The 15,138-nt window shown below is 42.1% G+C and overlaps 5 protein-coding genes across 5 annotated transcripts; 3 read left to right on the top strand and 2 right to left on the bottom strand.

Moving 5' to 3' along the window:
- Nucleotides 1-53: 53 nt before the first annotated feature.
- LOC128252366 (SRR1-like protein) lies at nt 54-1,054 on the top strand. Its single transcript, XM_052980024.1, has 2 exons — nt 54-246; nt 300-1,054. Exons 1-2 carry the CDS (start codon nt 104-106, stop codon nt 985-987), a joined length of 831 nt encoding a protein of 276 aa, XP_052835984.1. The 5' UTR covers nt 54-103; the 3' UTR covers nt 988-1,054.
- Nucleotides 1,055-1,269: 215 nt separating this feature from the next.
- LOC128252353 (transcription termination factor 5, mitochondrial) lies at nt 1,270-3,258 on the bottom strand. Its single transcript, XM_052980008.1, has 4 exons — nt 2,979-3,258; nt 1,948-2,926; nt 1,664-1,888; nt 1,270-1,609 (listed from the first exon to the last, which is right to left on the bottom strand). Exons 1-4 carry the CDS (start codon nt 3,166-3,168, stop codon nt 1,321-1,323), a joined length of 1,683 nt encoding a protein of 560 aa, XP_052835968.1. The 5' UTR covers nt 3,169-3,258; the 3' UTR covers nt 1,270-1,320.
- A 207-nt stretch (nt 3,259-3,465) lies between these two features.
- LOC128252365 (ribosome production factor 2 homolog) lies at nt 3,466-4,727 on the top strand. Its single transcript, XM_052980023.1, has 3 exons — nt 3,466-3,613; nt 3,673-3,888; nt 3,949-4,727. Exons 1-3 carry the CDS (start codon nt 3,594-3,596, stop codon nt 4,679-4,681), a joined length of 969 nt encoding a protein of 322 aa, XP_052835983.1. The 5' UTR covers nt 3,466-3,593; the 3' UTR covers nt 4,682-4,727.
- On the bottom strand, nt 4,666-5,691 carry LOC128252370 (uncharacterized). The gene is made up of 2 exons (XM_052980031.1): nt 5,531-5,691; nt 4,666-5,472 (listed from the first exon to the last, which is right to left on the bottom strand). The coding sequence occupies exon 2, from the start codon at nt 5,447-5,449 to the stop codon at nt 4,748-4,750; it is 702 nt and encodes a 233-aa protein (XP_052835991.1). The 5' UTR covers nt 5,450-5,472; nt 5,531-5,691; the 3' UTR covers nt 4,666-4,747.
- Nucleotides 5,692-5,975: 284 nt separating this feature from the next.
- On the top strand, nt 5,976-8,509 carry LOC128252363 (malate dehydrogenase, mitochondrial). Its single transcript, XM_052980021.1, has 4 exons — nt 5,976-6,142; nt 6,302-6,509; nt 7,530-7,726; nt 7,781-8,509. Exons 1-4 carry the CDS (start codon nt 6,077-6,079, stop codon nt 8,318-8,320), a joined length of 1,011 nt encoding a protein of 336 aa, XP_052835981.1. The 5' UTR covers nt 5,976-6,076; the 3' UTR covers nt 8,321-8,509.
- The last annotated feature ends 6,629 nt before the right edge of the window (nt 8,510-15,138 follow it).

The following is a 15,138-nucleotide window of genomic DNA, read 5'->3' as shown; positions in this document are numbered from 1 at the left end:
TTATACTAAAAGTGGTTTTTTGCTGTGTATCACTGAACTACAAACAAATGGCCACACTAAACAAGGTGCATAGAAGAAGATACATGTTTATTTACCTTTTGCAATGTCGAACTCTGGCCAGGATTTCCAGGTGGTAACGCGCAAGAAATGGATGGCCCGAAAGTGCCTCAGGCGACGGGATCGCCACAAGTCCGAGAGCGACTATTTGAACGACTGCCCGGATGTGGATTTGAAGAAATTTCAACCGTAAGTATTCGAGCAACACACAGTCCCTGATACCAACAGCCAAATACTTTCAGACGCCTGGAGAACTTGTGCACGGAGATGTGCCAGAGCGACTACTTCCTAGTGGCAATGGAAGCACTGCAGCAGCAGCTGGAAGGCATTAAAAAGCCGTTGGAACGGATTGTCTGCCTGGGTCTGGGACCCTTTTCGCGCACCTACCATGCTCTTCATCAGGCTGCCTTTGTGATCGGTCTGCAGCGCCACCACAAGATCAAGGAGACCCTCTACTTTGATCCCGTCTTCAGGGACAGCGAGATGGAACTGATTCGCCTGTTCGACGGATGTGTAATGGGCGAAGACTGCGCAGGGAAACACGAAGCAGAGGTGCCTACGCTCTACTATCTGCCCCACTGCCCCTACGCTCTAATGCACAACATCTTGTGGTCCAACTGGAAGAGGGAGACTTTGCCCAACGTTTTTCTAATCTCAAACAGCTTTGAGATGTTGACAATGACGCGGAGAAGCCAGGATGATCATATAACAAGAATAGTGGAGCACTGTACAGAAACACCCTTGGAGGACGACTACGAACACCACAATGTATTCAATGACTTGTCGTTGCACACTTTTCCCAAGGAATCCCTGCCAGCCAGCGATGACGAATCTTTTTGGACAAGATGCGCTCCCTTGAAGGTAAATGAGGATGAGCTGATCACCGAAACGGAGACAAGTTTCGCCGGTCTTAAGTTGGAATCGGAGTAATTTAAGTTCTCTTTGTAAAGTTGTTTAGGGCACTGCCAATAACAAGTGTTTTCGGTAAACTTAGAAAAGTTCTTATGCTAATAAAAAATAATTAACATAATATATAAAACTATAAATTTTATTCATGACGATGACTTTTTCTGGTAATGAGCCAAACAAGCCAAGAGTTGTATAGAAGGCTTTCGGGTCTAATTGAAAAGAGTCTAATTACCAAGAAGCTTTGAAGCAAGAAATTGAGAACTATCAAAAATATAAGCCCCATTTTTTTTGCAAATAAGCTCATTATTTTTGCAAATTCTAATAACAAACTATTTACAATTTTAATGGTGGCGCCTATAAATGCTGCATGACCAGCTTATCGGCAGGTTTTACGCCGTATTTGTAGACCTTGTTGAGGCTCTCGGGGAAGTCAGGCAGCAGATTGTTGAAGTTCTCCACGTGATGTGTGTGTTGCTCCGTCCAAATGCCATCGCCAGTGAAGTGAAACTCAGATTCGATTAGGTAGAGAATGAGAGTTAGGATCTCGTTGTTGCTTAGTAAATGGAAATCCGCTACAGGCAATTGAAGCTCTTGTTGGGCATCGGGCAACTGCAGGAGAAGCATCTTTTCTTCAATGCGTTTTCTGGAAGACAGTATGGAAATAACAGAAACTTGTTAAAGAAATCATATCACTTACATGGGATACAAAAGCAAGTGGATGTTGTCAAAGATTTCACTCAGCTTAAACTTCTTGCTGCGGAGGTACTCCAGGCACTGTTTTACGTGCAGCAAAGGTATGTGGCACCAGTTTGGATGACGGGAGAGCAGATTGCGCAGTACTTGTACATCCTTGGACAAAACGTTGCCCAAGTATACCACAATATCGCGGCCTTTAGTGCGGTCTGAACCATCTCTTGCAAATCTGCAATGTCCAATGGAGTTATGTGAAGCTTAATAGCTTGGCATTTCATAATTACTTACTTGGCAAACGCCTCAGAACCGCAGGAGAGGATGTGAAGGGAAGCGCAACGGACCCTCAACTGATTTAGGTAATCTAAGCGCAACCGCGCTTTGTTTTGGTAGTGCACCAGTCGCAGCACTCGCGGATTGGTGCCAAGCACCTGGAACTCCTCGATATCCTGAAGATCCCTTAATCTTTCCAACACCGTATCCGGTCCCAGGGTGAGCACCTCCAGGCATCGCAGTACGGCATCCTCACTGATGCCAAACGCATGGACGTGCTGCAGGGTTTGCTTTAAGCTATCGCAGGTGGACATCAGTATCTTGGGCCGTCGAAATCCGATTTCACGGATGTCCTGCGAGTCGATGGTAGGTATCTCGCGCAGGATGCGTCGCACATTATCTGCGTCCGAGTAGAGCAGAAACCCATTCTTCTTAAGCCGCTCTGAGGTAAAATTTAGTTCCTTGGTCAGGAGCTCCACAGTGTCCTGCACGGCGCGAAAGCTCTTGTGGCGGACGCGTGAGTAGACGCGCCACATCTTTTGCAAGTCATTGTCGTCCATTTGGATGCGTTCGCGCAAGTAGGCGTTCAGCAGGGATTGCCTCAAACTCTTCAACGTGATGCTTTCGCTGTCCAGCTCCCGCATATCCACCCGCAGGTTAATGTCCGTGAAAAGCCCCGCCAGACGCTCTGCCACCTTCACATCGAAAGGGATGTAGTTATGCGCCTTGAGGACTTCTATTGATTTATTGACCACGGTCACATATTTGGCAAGCGTTTGGATGGTCACGTTGTGGAAGCCGCACTCCTGCAAGACACTGTGCCGGTTGGCCAGCGTGGAAGCTCCGTAGTAGATGATCATTGGCCTGCCAAGGATGTCCTCCACGCTGTATTTCAGGTCTTTGAGCGTGTCGTAGGAGTTTAGGAGGTCCTTGCGCTTCACCGTCTTCAGTTCGGGGTGCTTCTCTAGGGCAGTAGCCCAGGCCTTATAGTTGCTGCCTATGAATGGATTTTAGTAAATGCACAAGCCTTCTTTAAAGTGCTGGCTTACCCAGGGTTTTGGACAAATAACTGGCATTTAGAGGCTCCTCGAGCGGCATTTCTACTGTTGAAGGCTTTGACAGTTTGGGGTTCTGTTTCTCCTGTTTACTGGCAGTCCTTTTTGAACTGGCCATTCCCCGGGTTAGCTGCCCAAGGCTCCGGGCCAGCAATTGCGCTTGATTCTGGCCGTTGCGCAGCATAATTATAACATTTCCGAATGTTTATTTACAACCGACAAAGAAACGTCATGGGCGAACATGTAATTGTTATTCAAGGTGAATACCAACATAATTCGGGGCGAATGGCTACTTTCTTGGGGGTGAAAGGCAACTGTTGATTGCAGTGAGAGATGACATTTGTAGAACAGAAAACAATTAAAAGTTTAAAGTAAAATTTTTAAAACATTTTCTAGACTTAAAACTTAAATTAATTATTAAAATGTAATATAGATTTTTTGATAAGAACTTTTTTATCCGTGATAAAATAAAAACTATCGATGCGGTCAGCTAGAGCCAAGCCGTTAATACCATCGATAGTGTCATCTTTAGTTGCGAAGCGTCTTTACACGTGCGTGCCTGAATTGTACTTTATTTCGCTTAGTTTTTAATTAAGAACGCGTACTAATATGTCGCTGTTACGCATCAGGTGAACAGCACACCACAATCTTACAAAAAGCAAAGAAATGCAACTGATTCTAATTTCAGGAAACCCAAAACCCGCAAGGGAAAGAAGGTGTTGTTGGCCAGAGAGCCGCAACTAATTGAATCCGCCCGCACAATGCTCTTTTTGGACGGACGGAAATGCGGTGGCAACGTGAAGCTGTGCATGAAGGATCTGCAAGCGCTGAAGAAGCCGCTGGTGAAGATCCTAAACCGCAAGAACGACATAACACCCTTTGACGATCCCTCCTCACTGGAGTTGTAAGTTTGGTTAACCCAAAATATTGAACTCTTAATCGTAAACATTACTTTGGCCGCCAGCTTGACCATGAAGAACGATGCTGCTCTGTTCTCGTTTGGTTCCACATCGAAAAAGCGACCCGACAACATCATCCTGGGCAGGATTTTTGAGAACGAGGTGCTGGACATGTTTGAGTTGGGCATCAAGCGGTATCAGGCGATTTCCGAGTTTAAGAACGAAAAGATTGGGGCCTGTGTTAAGCCCTGCCTGGTGTTTAATGGCCCGAAATGGGCTCAAACCGAGGAACTGAGACGCCTACGTAACCTGTTCATTGACACCTTCCAGCGTGAGAAGGTGGACTCGATTCGCCTGCAGGGTATCGAGCACGTCCTCAGTTTTACTGTGACCGACGACATGAACATCCTTATGCGTTCCTACCGGATTTTACTGAAGAAGTCCGGCCAAAAGACGCCGCGCATTGAGCTGGAAGAGATTGGACCATCGGCTGATTTTGCCATACGTCGCACCAAAATCGCCAGCGAGGATCTCTACAAGCAGGCACGCAAGCAGCCCAAGCAGCTAAAGGTGGGCAAGAAGAAGAACATCAGCACGGATGCTCTGGGCAACACCAAGGGACGTGTCCATCTGGGTAAGCAACAAACGGGCTCCATTCAAACGCGTCGCGTCAAGGCGCTGCGCAAAACGCCCGAGGAGAAGAAGGAGAACCGCCAGCGCAAGAAAGTTGCCCTGAAGTCAGCCGCCGCCGAAGCTCTGGCCGCCTCGCAATTACAAGGCAATCCCTTTTCTAGTTAGCTTTAGTAGTAATAAATTGGTCCAGATTAAATTAGCGTTAACAAGATTGTGAGTTCTGGAGTCATATCAGTGTATGGCATCGACTATGTTGCGAATGCGCCGCGTCTTAGACTCGGCCAGCGCGTCCTCCAGCGTTTTGATCATGTGCAACAGACTGCTGACATCGGTCTGCACCAGCAGATCTTTCCGATGCAGCCGCTCGTCCTCCTGCATGGCCTTCAGTTCCTGTTCACTGCGTCCAGATGTGTCCACGGCCAGCAATTCGCGGTTTTCGTTCTTCGGTTCGGTGTGTAGGTATAGCTTCATGGTCACCACCACATGACACTGCTCCAGCAGACTCCGTGATGCGGTGCGCACCTCCAGCCGCCAGTCCAGGTTGACCAGCCGATAGGCACGTATGTTGGCTGACTTTATCGAGCCCTCCACAAAGTTTCGCTTGCTGGTGACAAACTGTTCGAGGACCTCCAGCACATCGTCGCCGAGATCGGGAAATGTCTGGCGTAGGATCGCCTGCATATTGACGCAGTCACCTCCCGCCCGGGTGGTTACGCTTATCAACAGGGATATTAGCGCCTCCACAGCCTGCTGCACTGCCTCCGCGCTTCCCGAATCCGAGTACTTCTTGGCCAACGTCTCGTAGCGGCTGGGATTGGGTCCATTTATTAGGTAATCAAAGGCGGACTTGCACAGCTCCACCACATCGCCAGCAGGTCTTTGGAGCAGACTCAAATGGTCGTGTTGCTGTTTAGTTAGGCGCAAGGATGACATATTTGTGGTTCAGTTTGGGTTCACTGAATAATGAAAATGAGAAATTTATGAGGCATTTAGATATTTATCTGTGAAGCTTACCTTTAACAGTTATTGTGAATTCTTGACTACTTGGGACTTCAGTTTCATATATACCTCTAAAATGCAACTGCCAGAATTTAGTTAATAAACAAAAACAAAAATAAATAAATATCTCCGGCTCAATTGAAGAACAGTGTTGAAAAGTGTCACAAGTACCTGCAACTAAGTTGGCAGCTCCCGTTGACTGTTAGTTATTTAGTATACGCTAGTTTGAATTCAAATTTTTGATTTGCGACCCGACGTGGTCCAATGAAAATGAGTAAAGCAGAGACCCCCCAGAGTTATTATAAAATATAACTTAAGGTTGAATAAGTTACATATATTTAATTTACTCCCTTACCTTCGAGTAAACAACTATTTAAGCAAAAGCTTTTAGTTCAAGAAAGAGCTTTTTATTAAAGCAACCCTGTTCACCCCCGCCACCACAGCAACAACAACAACAATGTAGATTTGCAAATCTGTTTCATTGGCCCGTAGGATTTTGCTGGCAGAACTGCTCTCGTTTAATTGTTTAACCAATATTTTGTACCAAAAAACCTTGCAAATATGCTGAAGCAAGTGACGAAGCAATTGGCCCTGCAGGGAGTGCGCACCTTTTCCGTTGGTCAGCAGGTGAGCCTCGTATCTAGCGAAATCCCGGCCAGAATCGCCAGAACCACTCCACTGCAACTGTTTACGTAACAGCCAGATAACACTGCATCTAGATGCTTGAGTCTATAATTATGGAACCTGACATAACAATGGGTTATATATTTTCCAATTCCGATATAGAACAACTACAAGGTGACCGTTTGCGGCGCCGCTGGAGGAATTGGCCAGCCGCTGTCGCTGCTCCTCAAGCAGAATCCCCTGGTCACCGATTTGGCCCTCTACGACATTGTGCATACGCCCGGTGTGGCCGCTGATCTGTCCCACATCGACACCAAAAGCAAGACCGCCGGATTCATGGGTGCCGACCAGCTGGGCGATTCCCTGAAGGGTGAGTAGAGGGCAGGGGCCGCGAGTGAGGTTATGTGACTAGGGGCTGCGAGTGGAAAATTTGCAAAGAGTGGAGGGGGGTTTGGTGTGGTGAGAAGGGGCAGGGGATAAACCGACGGCTATCACTCATGATATGCACTAATTTGTAGCTTAATGGTTTAACTTTAGTATTTCAAAAACTAATTTATTAGTTACTATCACCAAATTTTGAAATGTTAATGGTATAAGTAAATACTAACTGAGCTGTAGATTATTTTTGGACTTAAGAAGCATAATATAAATGTTTTGTTAAATGTTTACTGCAAAGTATGCATGCATTCAAAAAGCACATTTTATATTAAAAGCACTAGCTCAAATTTAGTGGTGTTTTCCTCTGTAATTATAATTAATTTAAATTACCAAACACTTAGACAAGCGAACAAAAGGCAAAACTAATTTTTATAATAACAATTATATAGTTTATAGAATATAAATATTGATGCCATTTAGGTTGCATACTTTTATAGTAACTTAAGGAAATAATATCTTCTGCTATTTCACAAAACATGTTATCAGACCAAACGATAAATAAATAATTATTACAAAATGAAATTTTTTTTAGCTTTGATCAACAAAATTTTTATTCTTTTATTTTTCTTTATATTGTTTAGGACGTTAAAGAAGAATTTTATATTTATTATACTATACAAAATATTTTAAGAAAAATCCCAAAGTGTTTTTTGTACAACAGTTAAACAAATTTTTTAGATAAACTAAAAAAGAAAATAAAATCAGTAATTTTCAAAAAGTTTAAAAAACTTGTTCCTTCAAATAAAAAGCTTTTTCATGTGATTTGCATGAACCTAATTGTATGCTCTGATAAGATAAGCCGCAAAGAATAAAGGTTATTGGTTTTTATAACGACGTAATCAGAAGCAGGTACTTATCAGCGCAGTAGCCGCGGAGATTGAAACCATAAAAGATCAAAGCTCAAAGTGTGTCCGGGCAATTAATGAAAAATGTGTTTGCCTACCTCTTGCAGGATCCGATGTGGTCGTCATCCCCGCTGGTGTGCCCCGCAAGCCCGGCATGACCCGCGATGACCTGTTCAACGTGAACGCCGGCATCATCAAGGACATCTCCAACTCCATTGCCAAGAACTGCCCCAAGGCCCTGGTGGCCATCATCACCAACCCGGTGAACACCTGCGTGCCCATCGCTGCCGAGATCCTCAAGAAGGTGAGATATAAAAAACATTAGAATGATAAAGTTTTATACCTGTTGTATATCCAGGCTGGTGTCTACGATCCCAAGCGTCTGTTCGGTGTCTCCACCCTGGATGTGGTGCGTGCCCGCGCCTTCATTGGCCATGCCCTGGGTGTGGATCCCCAGAGCGTGCAGATCCCCGTGATTGGTGGCCACTCCGGCGTCACCATTCTGCCCGTGCTGTCCCAGAGCCAGCCGCTGTTCAAGGGCAACCAGGACACCATCGAGAAACTGACCGTGCGCATCCAGGAGGCCGGTACCGAGGTGGTCAAGGCCAAGGCTGGAGCCGGCTCCGCCACCCTCTCGATGGCCTATGCTGGCGCCCGCTTTGCCGGCTCCCTGCTGAAGGGCCTCAACGGCGAGAAGAACGTGGTCGAGTGCTCGTACGTTCAGTCCACCGTCACGGAGGCCACCTTCTTCTCCACACCCCTGGTGCTCGGCAAGAGCGGCATCCAGGAGAACCTCGGCCTGCCCAAGCTCAACGACTACGAGAAGAAGCTGCTGGAGGCCGCCATTCCCGAGCTGAAGAAGAACATCCAGAAGGGCATTGACTTCGCCAACGCCTAAGCGACTCTTAAAAACCCACCATCCATCCCCAAACCGTGTACTTCATTAGCGCCCATTGTGAATTGGCACACTTCCCTTAGCAAATCTTTCGTCTTAAGTTGGCGTGTCCAAAGATAAAACAGATCTACGCTCAGTGTGTGGTGAACAATAACCAGTTGATATCTGAAATAAACAAACGATAAACTTGGATCTCTAACAGTGTTTTGTCGGTATGGTTCGGCAGGGATTTTTTTTATAAATTAAGAGATTTTTATATTTATTTCAACTACATATTTTATAGATACACTTAGAATAGGCAATTCCGTCAATATATTTGAAATTTCACTTTGTATTATAACTTTAAAACTCGAGATTTAAGTAAAAAGAAAAGATTGGATTGTTTTTACAAATAGTTTTCATATCACCGAGTTGTTATACTGTCTCCCAAAAAATTATTCCAACTATGCACATAGGCTTGGATCCGTTTCACAGATTCAGTAATACCCCCAGAGCAAACGTTCATGTCCACTTTACACTGCTCAAAGAGATGGAGCCTTCTGCTTGACTTGATTTTGATACATGGTATTTGCATTCCGCCAATTTTGTCAAGTGTAGGCTACACTCTCGCAAGGCAACACAATGCTCACATGCATATGCCCACACAGTCACATTCAATTAAGCTTCGTTAAGATCAATTTAAACTTGCCCGCATGTCACGACGGCCCCCTTCCGACGCCCATGACCAACCCCCTCCGGAATCCCTTCCATGACTACGTCTAAGAATCCAGTGCGTACGCATTTCGGAATTTGTTTTTCATCTACAAACAAATATATGTTAGTCGAATATTTTTAAGTTTTATGGCTTTCTTATATTGTCTTCATATGTGGAATTTTTTTGACTAGCTTTTTTATTTTATTTGAATTCCAAGTTGTTGTGATAATAGATCGCACACTTTTATTGTTTAGTTATTCTGAGGAAATTTACACCTTCTCGCAAACTGATATTATTCGTTTAGATTATCATATCTTCTAATATTTTGAAAACCTTTTCTCACAGATTTGTGTTAATGGCGAAGGGGAGAAATACTTTGAAGACAGAATGTGGTGAACCCTTCGGCACTATTTTAGTTCCTACAACTTCTCTATAAAAGTAATCAAACAATCATGTTGCATTATAATTTAAATGTAATTCAGTGTTGATATTTAAGATTTAATTTTGAAAAGGTATTGGAAACAATCATTGTTTTTCCGAATTATGTTTTATAATGGATTTTCATATTAGAGTAATTTTAAACCCATTTGTGGTAAAATCACTCATGAGCGGCAATGAAATTTTAAAATTTACAATTTTGTAAATTATTCTTTAAAGCCATTTAATAATGATTTAACCCAATTACGTTTTTCCACAAATTAACACTACTTCCACATTGATTGGCACTTGTTTTACCAATTAAAATGCTTGGCACCAGCTCGAATCAAGTAAATTGGATTACTATTAGACAATTTGATTTGTTCATTAAACCACAGACGATGCAGAGCACCAGAGCCTCAATAATTCTAACCTATTTAGCCGTAGAGAGGGGGTGGGCATACACACCCCCGACTTAATTATCGACGATCGAAAGGCAACGATAACAAGACCAAAACAATCAATTGATACAATTCCATTCATGAAATCAAATCGAACTGCAAGCAAAAATCACGGAGCGCGGGAGACGATTTGATAGGCCAGTCGGTTCTTTGGCCCAGCTCCAGCCAATTGGCAGAATGCTTTTAATGAAATAATGAGCAGGAATCAATTTTCCGACGCCTCGCACTTACTGTTCGCGATACAAATTAAATTGCCGGCCGGCATTTTATATTAAAACAAATTGGTAACCATGGATTTACCAGACCCCAGAGTGTGTTTTTGAAATCGACCTTGTAAAATTTTATTTAATTACAAACAATTAACTCGCCGCACAGGCAGCAGCGCCAAAAACGATAAGTGATGTCCACCAAAAAGACAGTGTCAAGTGCAGTTACAACAATTTTTATTAATTAATTATTATCGCACTACGCGATCGAGTGGTTCATTCATTCAATTTTATTTTAAACTTCAAATCTGCGCCTATCGATTTGCATTTGACGCAGAGCCAACAATGTTCCGTTTGCACTACTATTAGCTGCAACTGCTTCAGAAAAAAAAGATTTTTTTTTTTGAGTTAAATTATTTGTTTTGTAAATAAATTTGAGTTGTTGCAATACTCCTTTTAACTTTAAGAAAAGCCCTAGTGTAAACGGAGCATAATGTTTTCTCGGCTTTTAATAAACCGCGCTGGCTGACAAATTCAAAAACAGGATAACAATTAGCACTGCCCGGGTATCGATTTCAATTGCATAACACCACAAATTGCTCTGAGACAGCGATCGTGCCGCTTAAGTTATCAGCCGCAGCTGCAGTGCAGCACTCCCACCACTCAGCCGGCGTATTAAATGGCGCCTTCGCCTTAAATAAGTCACAATTGTCGGCAATTAATTTGAATTGCGCGCACTGTGTTGCGATTTTTCGTGCATCCATCGACAGGCGGCCCAAGACCCAAAGCCAATTACACCGGCCAGGCCCAGCGGTTGACATCTTCAGTTATCTCCCTATATGCCCCATAAATGGTGTCTGATATGCGCTAGCAATTGTGATTGCCTTTAATTTATTGGCGTCCTCTCTCACTTTCCCTTTGATTGCATTAAGCTTTTAGTGCGATTTGTGGGTGGGCGTTGTGGGCGTGACGCTGTTGTGGATTTCGGAATTTGGAAAGAGTTAAACAATTATCTCGGGGGAAATCCGATTCGATTGATTTTTAAAAGTTTATCGTAAAGTGTAAAAAAAAACTAATGTACGGCGTGTAAATAAAAAAAAAAGAAATATTTTGTGTTTTGCCCAAATCTCTTCAATCCAAAAAAGTTTAACAGGGTTTTTCAAAAGTGGACTTGGAGTTTGAAAATTTTTAAAACCAAATAAAATTACTTACTGAAATTTCCGAAAGTGCATCTACTTGTCTTTTTGATAAAATAATATTAATATTTTTAATTAGAAACACAAATGTTCCTTAAATAAATTAATGAAAAACGCATTCTTAAGCTTTTGTAGAAACTCGAATTCAAAAGTAAAATCGCTGTACTTTGCTTAAAACCTAAAAAAAAAATTAATACCTTTGCTTTTGATTTGCTGGTTTTCAAAAATGGTCAAATCTTTTTTCTAATATCTGTAATATTCACAAGAACCATATTTTTTCTATATCTATTATACTTTCTTTTATGAACGTTATAAGATAATTTTTAGCGTAGCCATTAATATAAAGGATGAAAACTAGAGTGTGACAGTACACTCTATTATAAAACAATTTGTTTAAAATTGATAATTTCCTATTCCATTTTAAAGATCCACACTGATTTAAAAGAGAGAATGTAATACAAAACCGAATTCCTTCCATAATTCTTGAACTCTGCTCTCTGGTACAGTCATGCCCAAAAAAATCTCATGTAAATGATGGCAAATTCATAAGGCAGCAGAAAGCAAAATGCATAAACCAATTTGAGTCGACGTTTGTGATCGTCGCTAGTCGGCTGGGTCAGATGTCAGATACGTATATCTGAATACGAAAGCCTCTAGCATCCGCCCCCCTGTTCGAGTGTGCATCATGTAAAGGGGGTAGACTGGCAAGAACAAGAACAGTAAGTACCAGGCAAGTGTGGACCCCAAAGTGCCATGGAGAATTAACGAAACGAAAATGGGTAAAAAACTATACATCTTTGTCAGGGTAGAGGCAGAATATACCGAGTGGATGGCTAGGGGAAAAGCCCGGCTCCGGGTTCGGGTACGTTTACGGTTACGGCTACGGGTCGACTTGCAGACTTTGTCTCGTGGGCAGTAGATTTCGAAATGTACACTGAAAGCATACCTCTCTGGGATAAATTCTTCATTTATATTTGAAGCTTTACGTTTACTAAAATTAATTTATGTTAAATATTAATATATAAATAAGCAGAGAATATATACCCCTATGGAGAAATTTTTTAAAAATATTTAAATTTTTAAATTCTAGTGCTGGACAGCATACCCATGTATTGATTGTCATCGCTCAGTGTATTCACGATCATAAGTCGAGGTTTTTCCTTCTTGTATGTTTTTTTTTTTTGTTTTTGCTGAACAGTGAGAGCGAGAACGAATGGCGACAGCCGAGGCAGAAGTGGAACTAAAATACAAAAACTATTTGATATTTTATGCGGGATTTAAATTGATCTTAACGAAGCTTAATTGGACGCGTCGGTATGGGTGAGCGCTGCTCTGGACTCTGACTTCGACGCGACTGTTCTGCGACTGTGTGTGCGAGTGTGTGTGTGAGCGGGGCTTGAGCCCGCCATATTGGAATTTCGTTGTGCGAACTGATCGCAATCGCCGAACCAAGTAAACCCGAATGGGAATGGGCGAAACATGTATGGCACATTGCGCACTGTATCGTTGCCACATATAGTAGATATATATATATAGAAGATATATGGGGAAAGGCATAACAAAATGTCGTCGCTGTCGTCGCTGTCTCCGCTGATATCGTAATACAATGTGATAATGTCGCTGCCACCGAGGATGAGAGAATGTCGGTGATGCTACAGCACCGAAAGAAAGTAGGTGCTTAAATTTTTTAAATAAAGATTACATTATTTTAAAACGAAAAATATTAATTCGTAATCCTTATAGATCAAAAATTCTCATAATGTTTTATACTTCTTCTTGCAAATGCGAATATAAATGCAGAAAATGTTTTGAAGTCAGTCAGTCAGGAATCGACCTTATATAATTTCAAGGCAATAATATGTTTTGCTAAAAAATTTTTCTGGGTGTTGCTGTTGTTGGTGTTGATTTTGCTTCTGAGGATGGACTGTCATCTCGGTGGGACAAGTGTGGATGCGATGATGATGATGATGGTGGCGATGGGCTTGAGTATCTGTCTACCCCTCATTCGGTGTATCTGTCTGTCTGTCCGCCTGTCTACCAGTGTGTGTATCTTAATGGTTATGGAAAAAATATGAAAAAATATTCAACAAAAGCTTAGGCGCTCACTTTGCCGGGAAGCGACAACTGTACCGAGAATTTTCAATAGATGTTGTTCTAAGCAAGCTCAACTGAAAAACACTATGGAAATACTATGTCTAACTATTTTGTCCCTTTCTATCTAAATGTTAAGTGAAAAGCAGTTATTAGCTAACAAGCCACTCTCAATAAACTTGGATATGAAAATACGGATTCTTATTTTATGAACTTAAACGAGAATGAAAAGACTTTTGATCATCAATATATTGGGTAGCCCAATAGCTTCAGACATTAAGACAAAACATATATGGTGGAAATAAGAAGAAATCATAGAAAAACAAGATATTTACACAATAAAGATCCTTAGACAAAACTTTCACCAATTTACCCGCAACTTAAGGAACTCTTTTTCGGGTTAATTAAGATGGCATCAGCTGTCTGGTAATTCCCCGCTCGTTTATCTCCTATCTCTCTGGAAACCGCCTGATTACCTTTATCGTAGAATAACCTCCTTAAGTTCAAGGATCAATCGTAATTAACTCTTGATCTTACTCAAGATGCTATCATCATGGCTTGAGTTTTCTCCCTGACTGTGTCCTTGCTGTTTGCCGCAATCCCCTTTTCGACTCCTCGATCCCAAGCCCACATAATTGGCGCATTGGCTAATGCAAAATATTGTCTGATTATTCACACGCAACAAGAGTCCGACCCCGACCCCGACTCCTTGCCCTCACGGACTATCCCTCCCATTCCGGGTCGCGACCCAGTACCCACAGTATGGGGTGTATTTATTTGTTTTCATCCTTCGGCTCTGATCGCGTGCCCCGCGCCCATTCTCAGAGACCTCGATTCCGATTCCAACTCCGCTGCCCGCATTTTGGAACCTGCAAAGCCGAAAAGTATCGAATTGTACGGTTCTGTCTGTGTGAAAGAGATTTTATATAGTTTCCGAATGGAATTCGGTGGGTTTTCTTTTTCTTTTCCGTGGATACGATGGGAACATTGTCGATCCTTTGTGAGCTCCTGGGAAGCTGAAGTTTCTTTGCTGTTTTCACTCGACACGCCGATCAATGCGGGTTTTTGTTTGCTGAACTTTTTAAATTGATTTTAAGTAGATTTTTACTTGTTTTAAAAGTTTTTATGTTTAAAAAAAAAAAAGATATAAACTAAAAGAAAAATATAATTAAAGTTTTGGCAATATAATTAAAGTTTTTGGCAATTGTTCGCAATAGACGTTTAACAATTGATAAAAGGGAGCTTAAGTTTATCTTCTTCAAATATACCTTTTTTTATATTTTTAAAATGTTTAAAAAATACATTTTTATCAAATGGCTAAGAATTATTTTAAGCAAGTCTAATTTGCAACGGAAAAATAAACTTTGCACACTTTTTGTTTAAATGTCAGTATTTTTCTGATCAAGTTGCTAAAATTCAGAATGTTTAAAAATTTAACAGCCCTTCTTTTCTTTAAGATCATTGATCTCAATCTCTATATAAATGTATCATACTACCCACTTTCACCCTCCTTGACTTCATCGGCCCACATGATTCTGCTTCCTTCTTCCCTCCCCATTCAAATGCCCCGTGAAATCTTCAGATCTATCCAAATGAGCCATAACTTAGCCCCTGACTAAGTGCCCACCTCGTAGCGATCGAAGTACCAGCATCTGGCCAAAAGGTCACACGCAACTCCGGAACGGAGTATGAATATGCCAATCCTTCAGAGGGTGACACGCGCTGTGGGAACAACACGAAGAGGGAGTGGGAACAG

The sequence above is a fragment of the Drosophila gunungcola genome, chromosome 3R (genome assembly GCF_025200985.1).
Source record: "Drosophila gunungcola strain Sukarami chromosome 3R, Dgunungcola_SK_2, whole genome shotgun sequence".
Taxonomy (NCBI): domain Eukaryota; kingdom Metazoa; phylum Arthropoda; class Insecta; order Diptera; family Drosophilidae; genus Drosophila; species Drosophila gunungcola.
The sequence above is the reverse complement of the archived record's forward strand: the minus strand, read 5'-3'. Positions and strand labels throughout refer to the sequence as shown.

What these genes read in the sequence shown, in the direction of transcription:
- LOC128252366 (XM_052980024.1), top strand. Translation starts at nt 104, where the DNA reads ATGTCGAACTCTGGCCAGGATTTCCAGGTGGTAACGCGCAAGAAATGG. An exon ending in GATTTGAAGAAATTTCAACC is followed by an intron (nt 247 to 299) that starts GTAAGTATTCGA and finishes AAATACTTTCAG; the next exon opens with ACGCCTGGAGAACTTGTGCA.
- LOC128252353 (XM_052980008.1), bottom strand. Translation starts at nt 3,168, where the DNA reads ATGCTGCGCAACGGCCAGAATCAAGCGCAATTGCTGGCCCGGAGCCTT. An exon ending in TTATTTGTCCAAAACCCTGG is followed by an intron (nt 2,927 to 2,978) that starts GTAAGCCAGCAC and finishes ATCCATTCATAG; the next exon opens with GCAGCAACTATAAGGCCTGG. An exon ending in GGTTCTGAGGCGTTTGCCAA is followed by an intron (nt 1,889 to 1,947) that starts GTAAGTAATTAT and finishes TGGACATTGCAG; the next exon opens with ATTTGCAAGAGATGGTTCAG.
- LOC128252365 (XM_052980023.1), top strand. Translation starts at nt 3,594, where the DNA reads ATGTCGCTGTTACGCATCAG. An exon ending in ATGTCGCTGTTACGCATCAG is followed by an intron (nt 3,614 to 3,672) that starts GTGAACAGCACA and finishes TTCTAATTTCAG; the next exon opens with GAAACCCAAAACCCGCAAGG. An exon ending in GATCCCTCCTCACTGGAGTT is followed by an intron (nt 3,889 to 3,948) that starts GTAAGTTTGGTT and finishes TTTGGCCGCCAG; the next exon opens with CTTGACCATGAAGAACGATG.
- LOC128252370 (XM_052980031.1), bottom strand. Translation starts at nt 5,449, where the DNA reads ATGTCATCCTTGCGCCTAACTAAACAGCAACACGACCATTTGAGTCTG.
- LOC128252363 (XM_052980021.1), top strand. Translation starts at nt 6,077, where the DNA reads ATGCTGAAGCAAGTGACGAAGCAATTGGCCCTGCAGGGAGTGCGCACC. An exon ending in CCTTTTCCGTTGGTCAGCAG is followed by an intron (nt 6,143 to 6,301) that starts GTGAGCCTCGTA and finishes ATTCCGATATAG; the next exon opens with AACAACTACAAGGTGACCGT. An exon ending in GCTGGGCGATTCCCTGAAGG is followed by an intron (nt 6,510 to 7,529) that starts GTGAGTAGAGGG and finishes TACCTCTTGCAG; the next exon opens with GATCCGATGTGGTCGTCATC.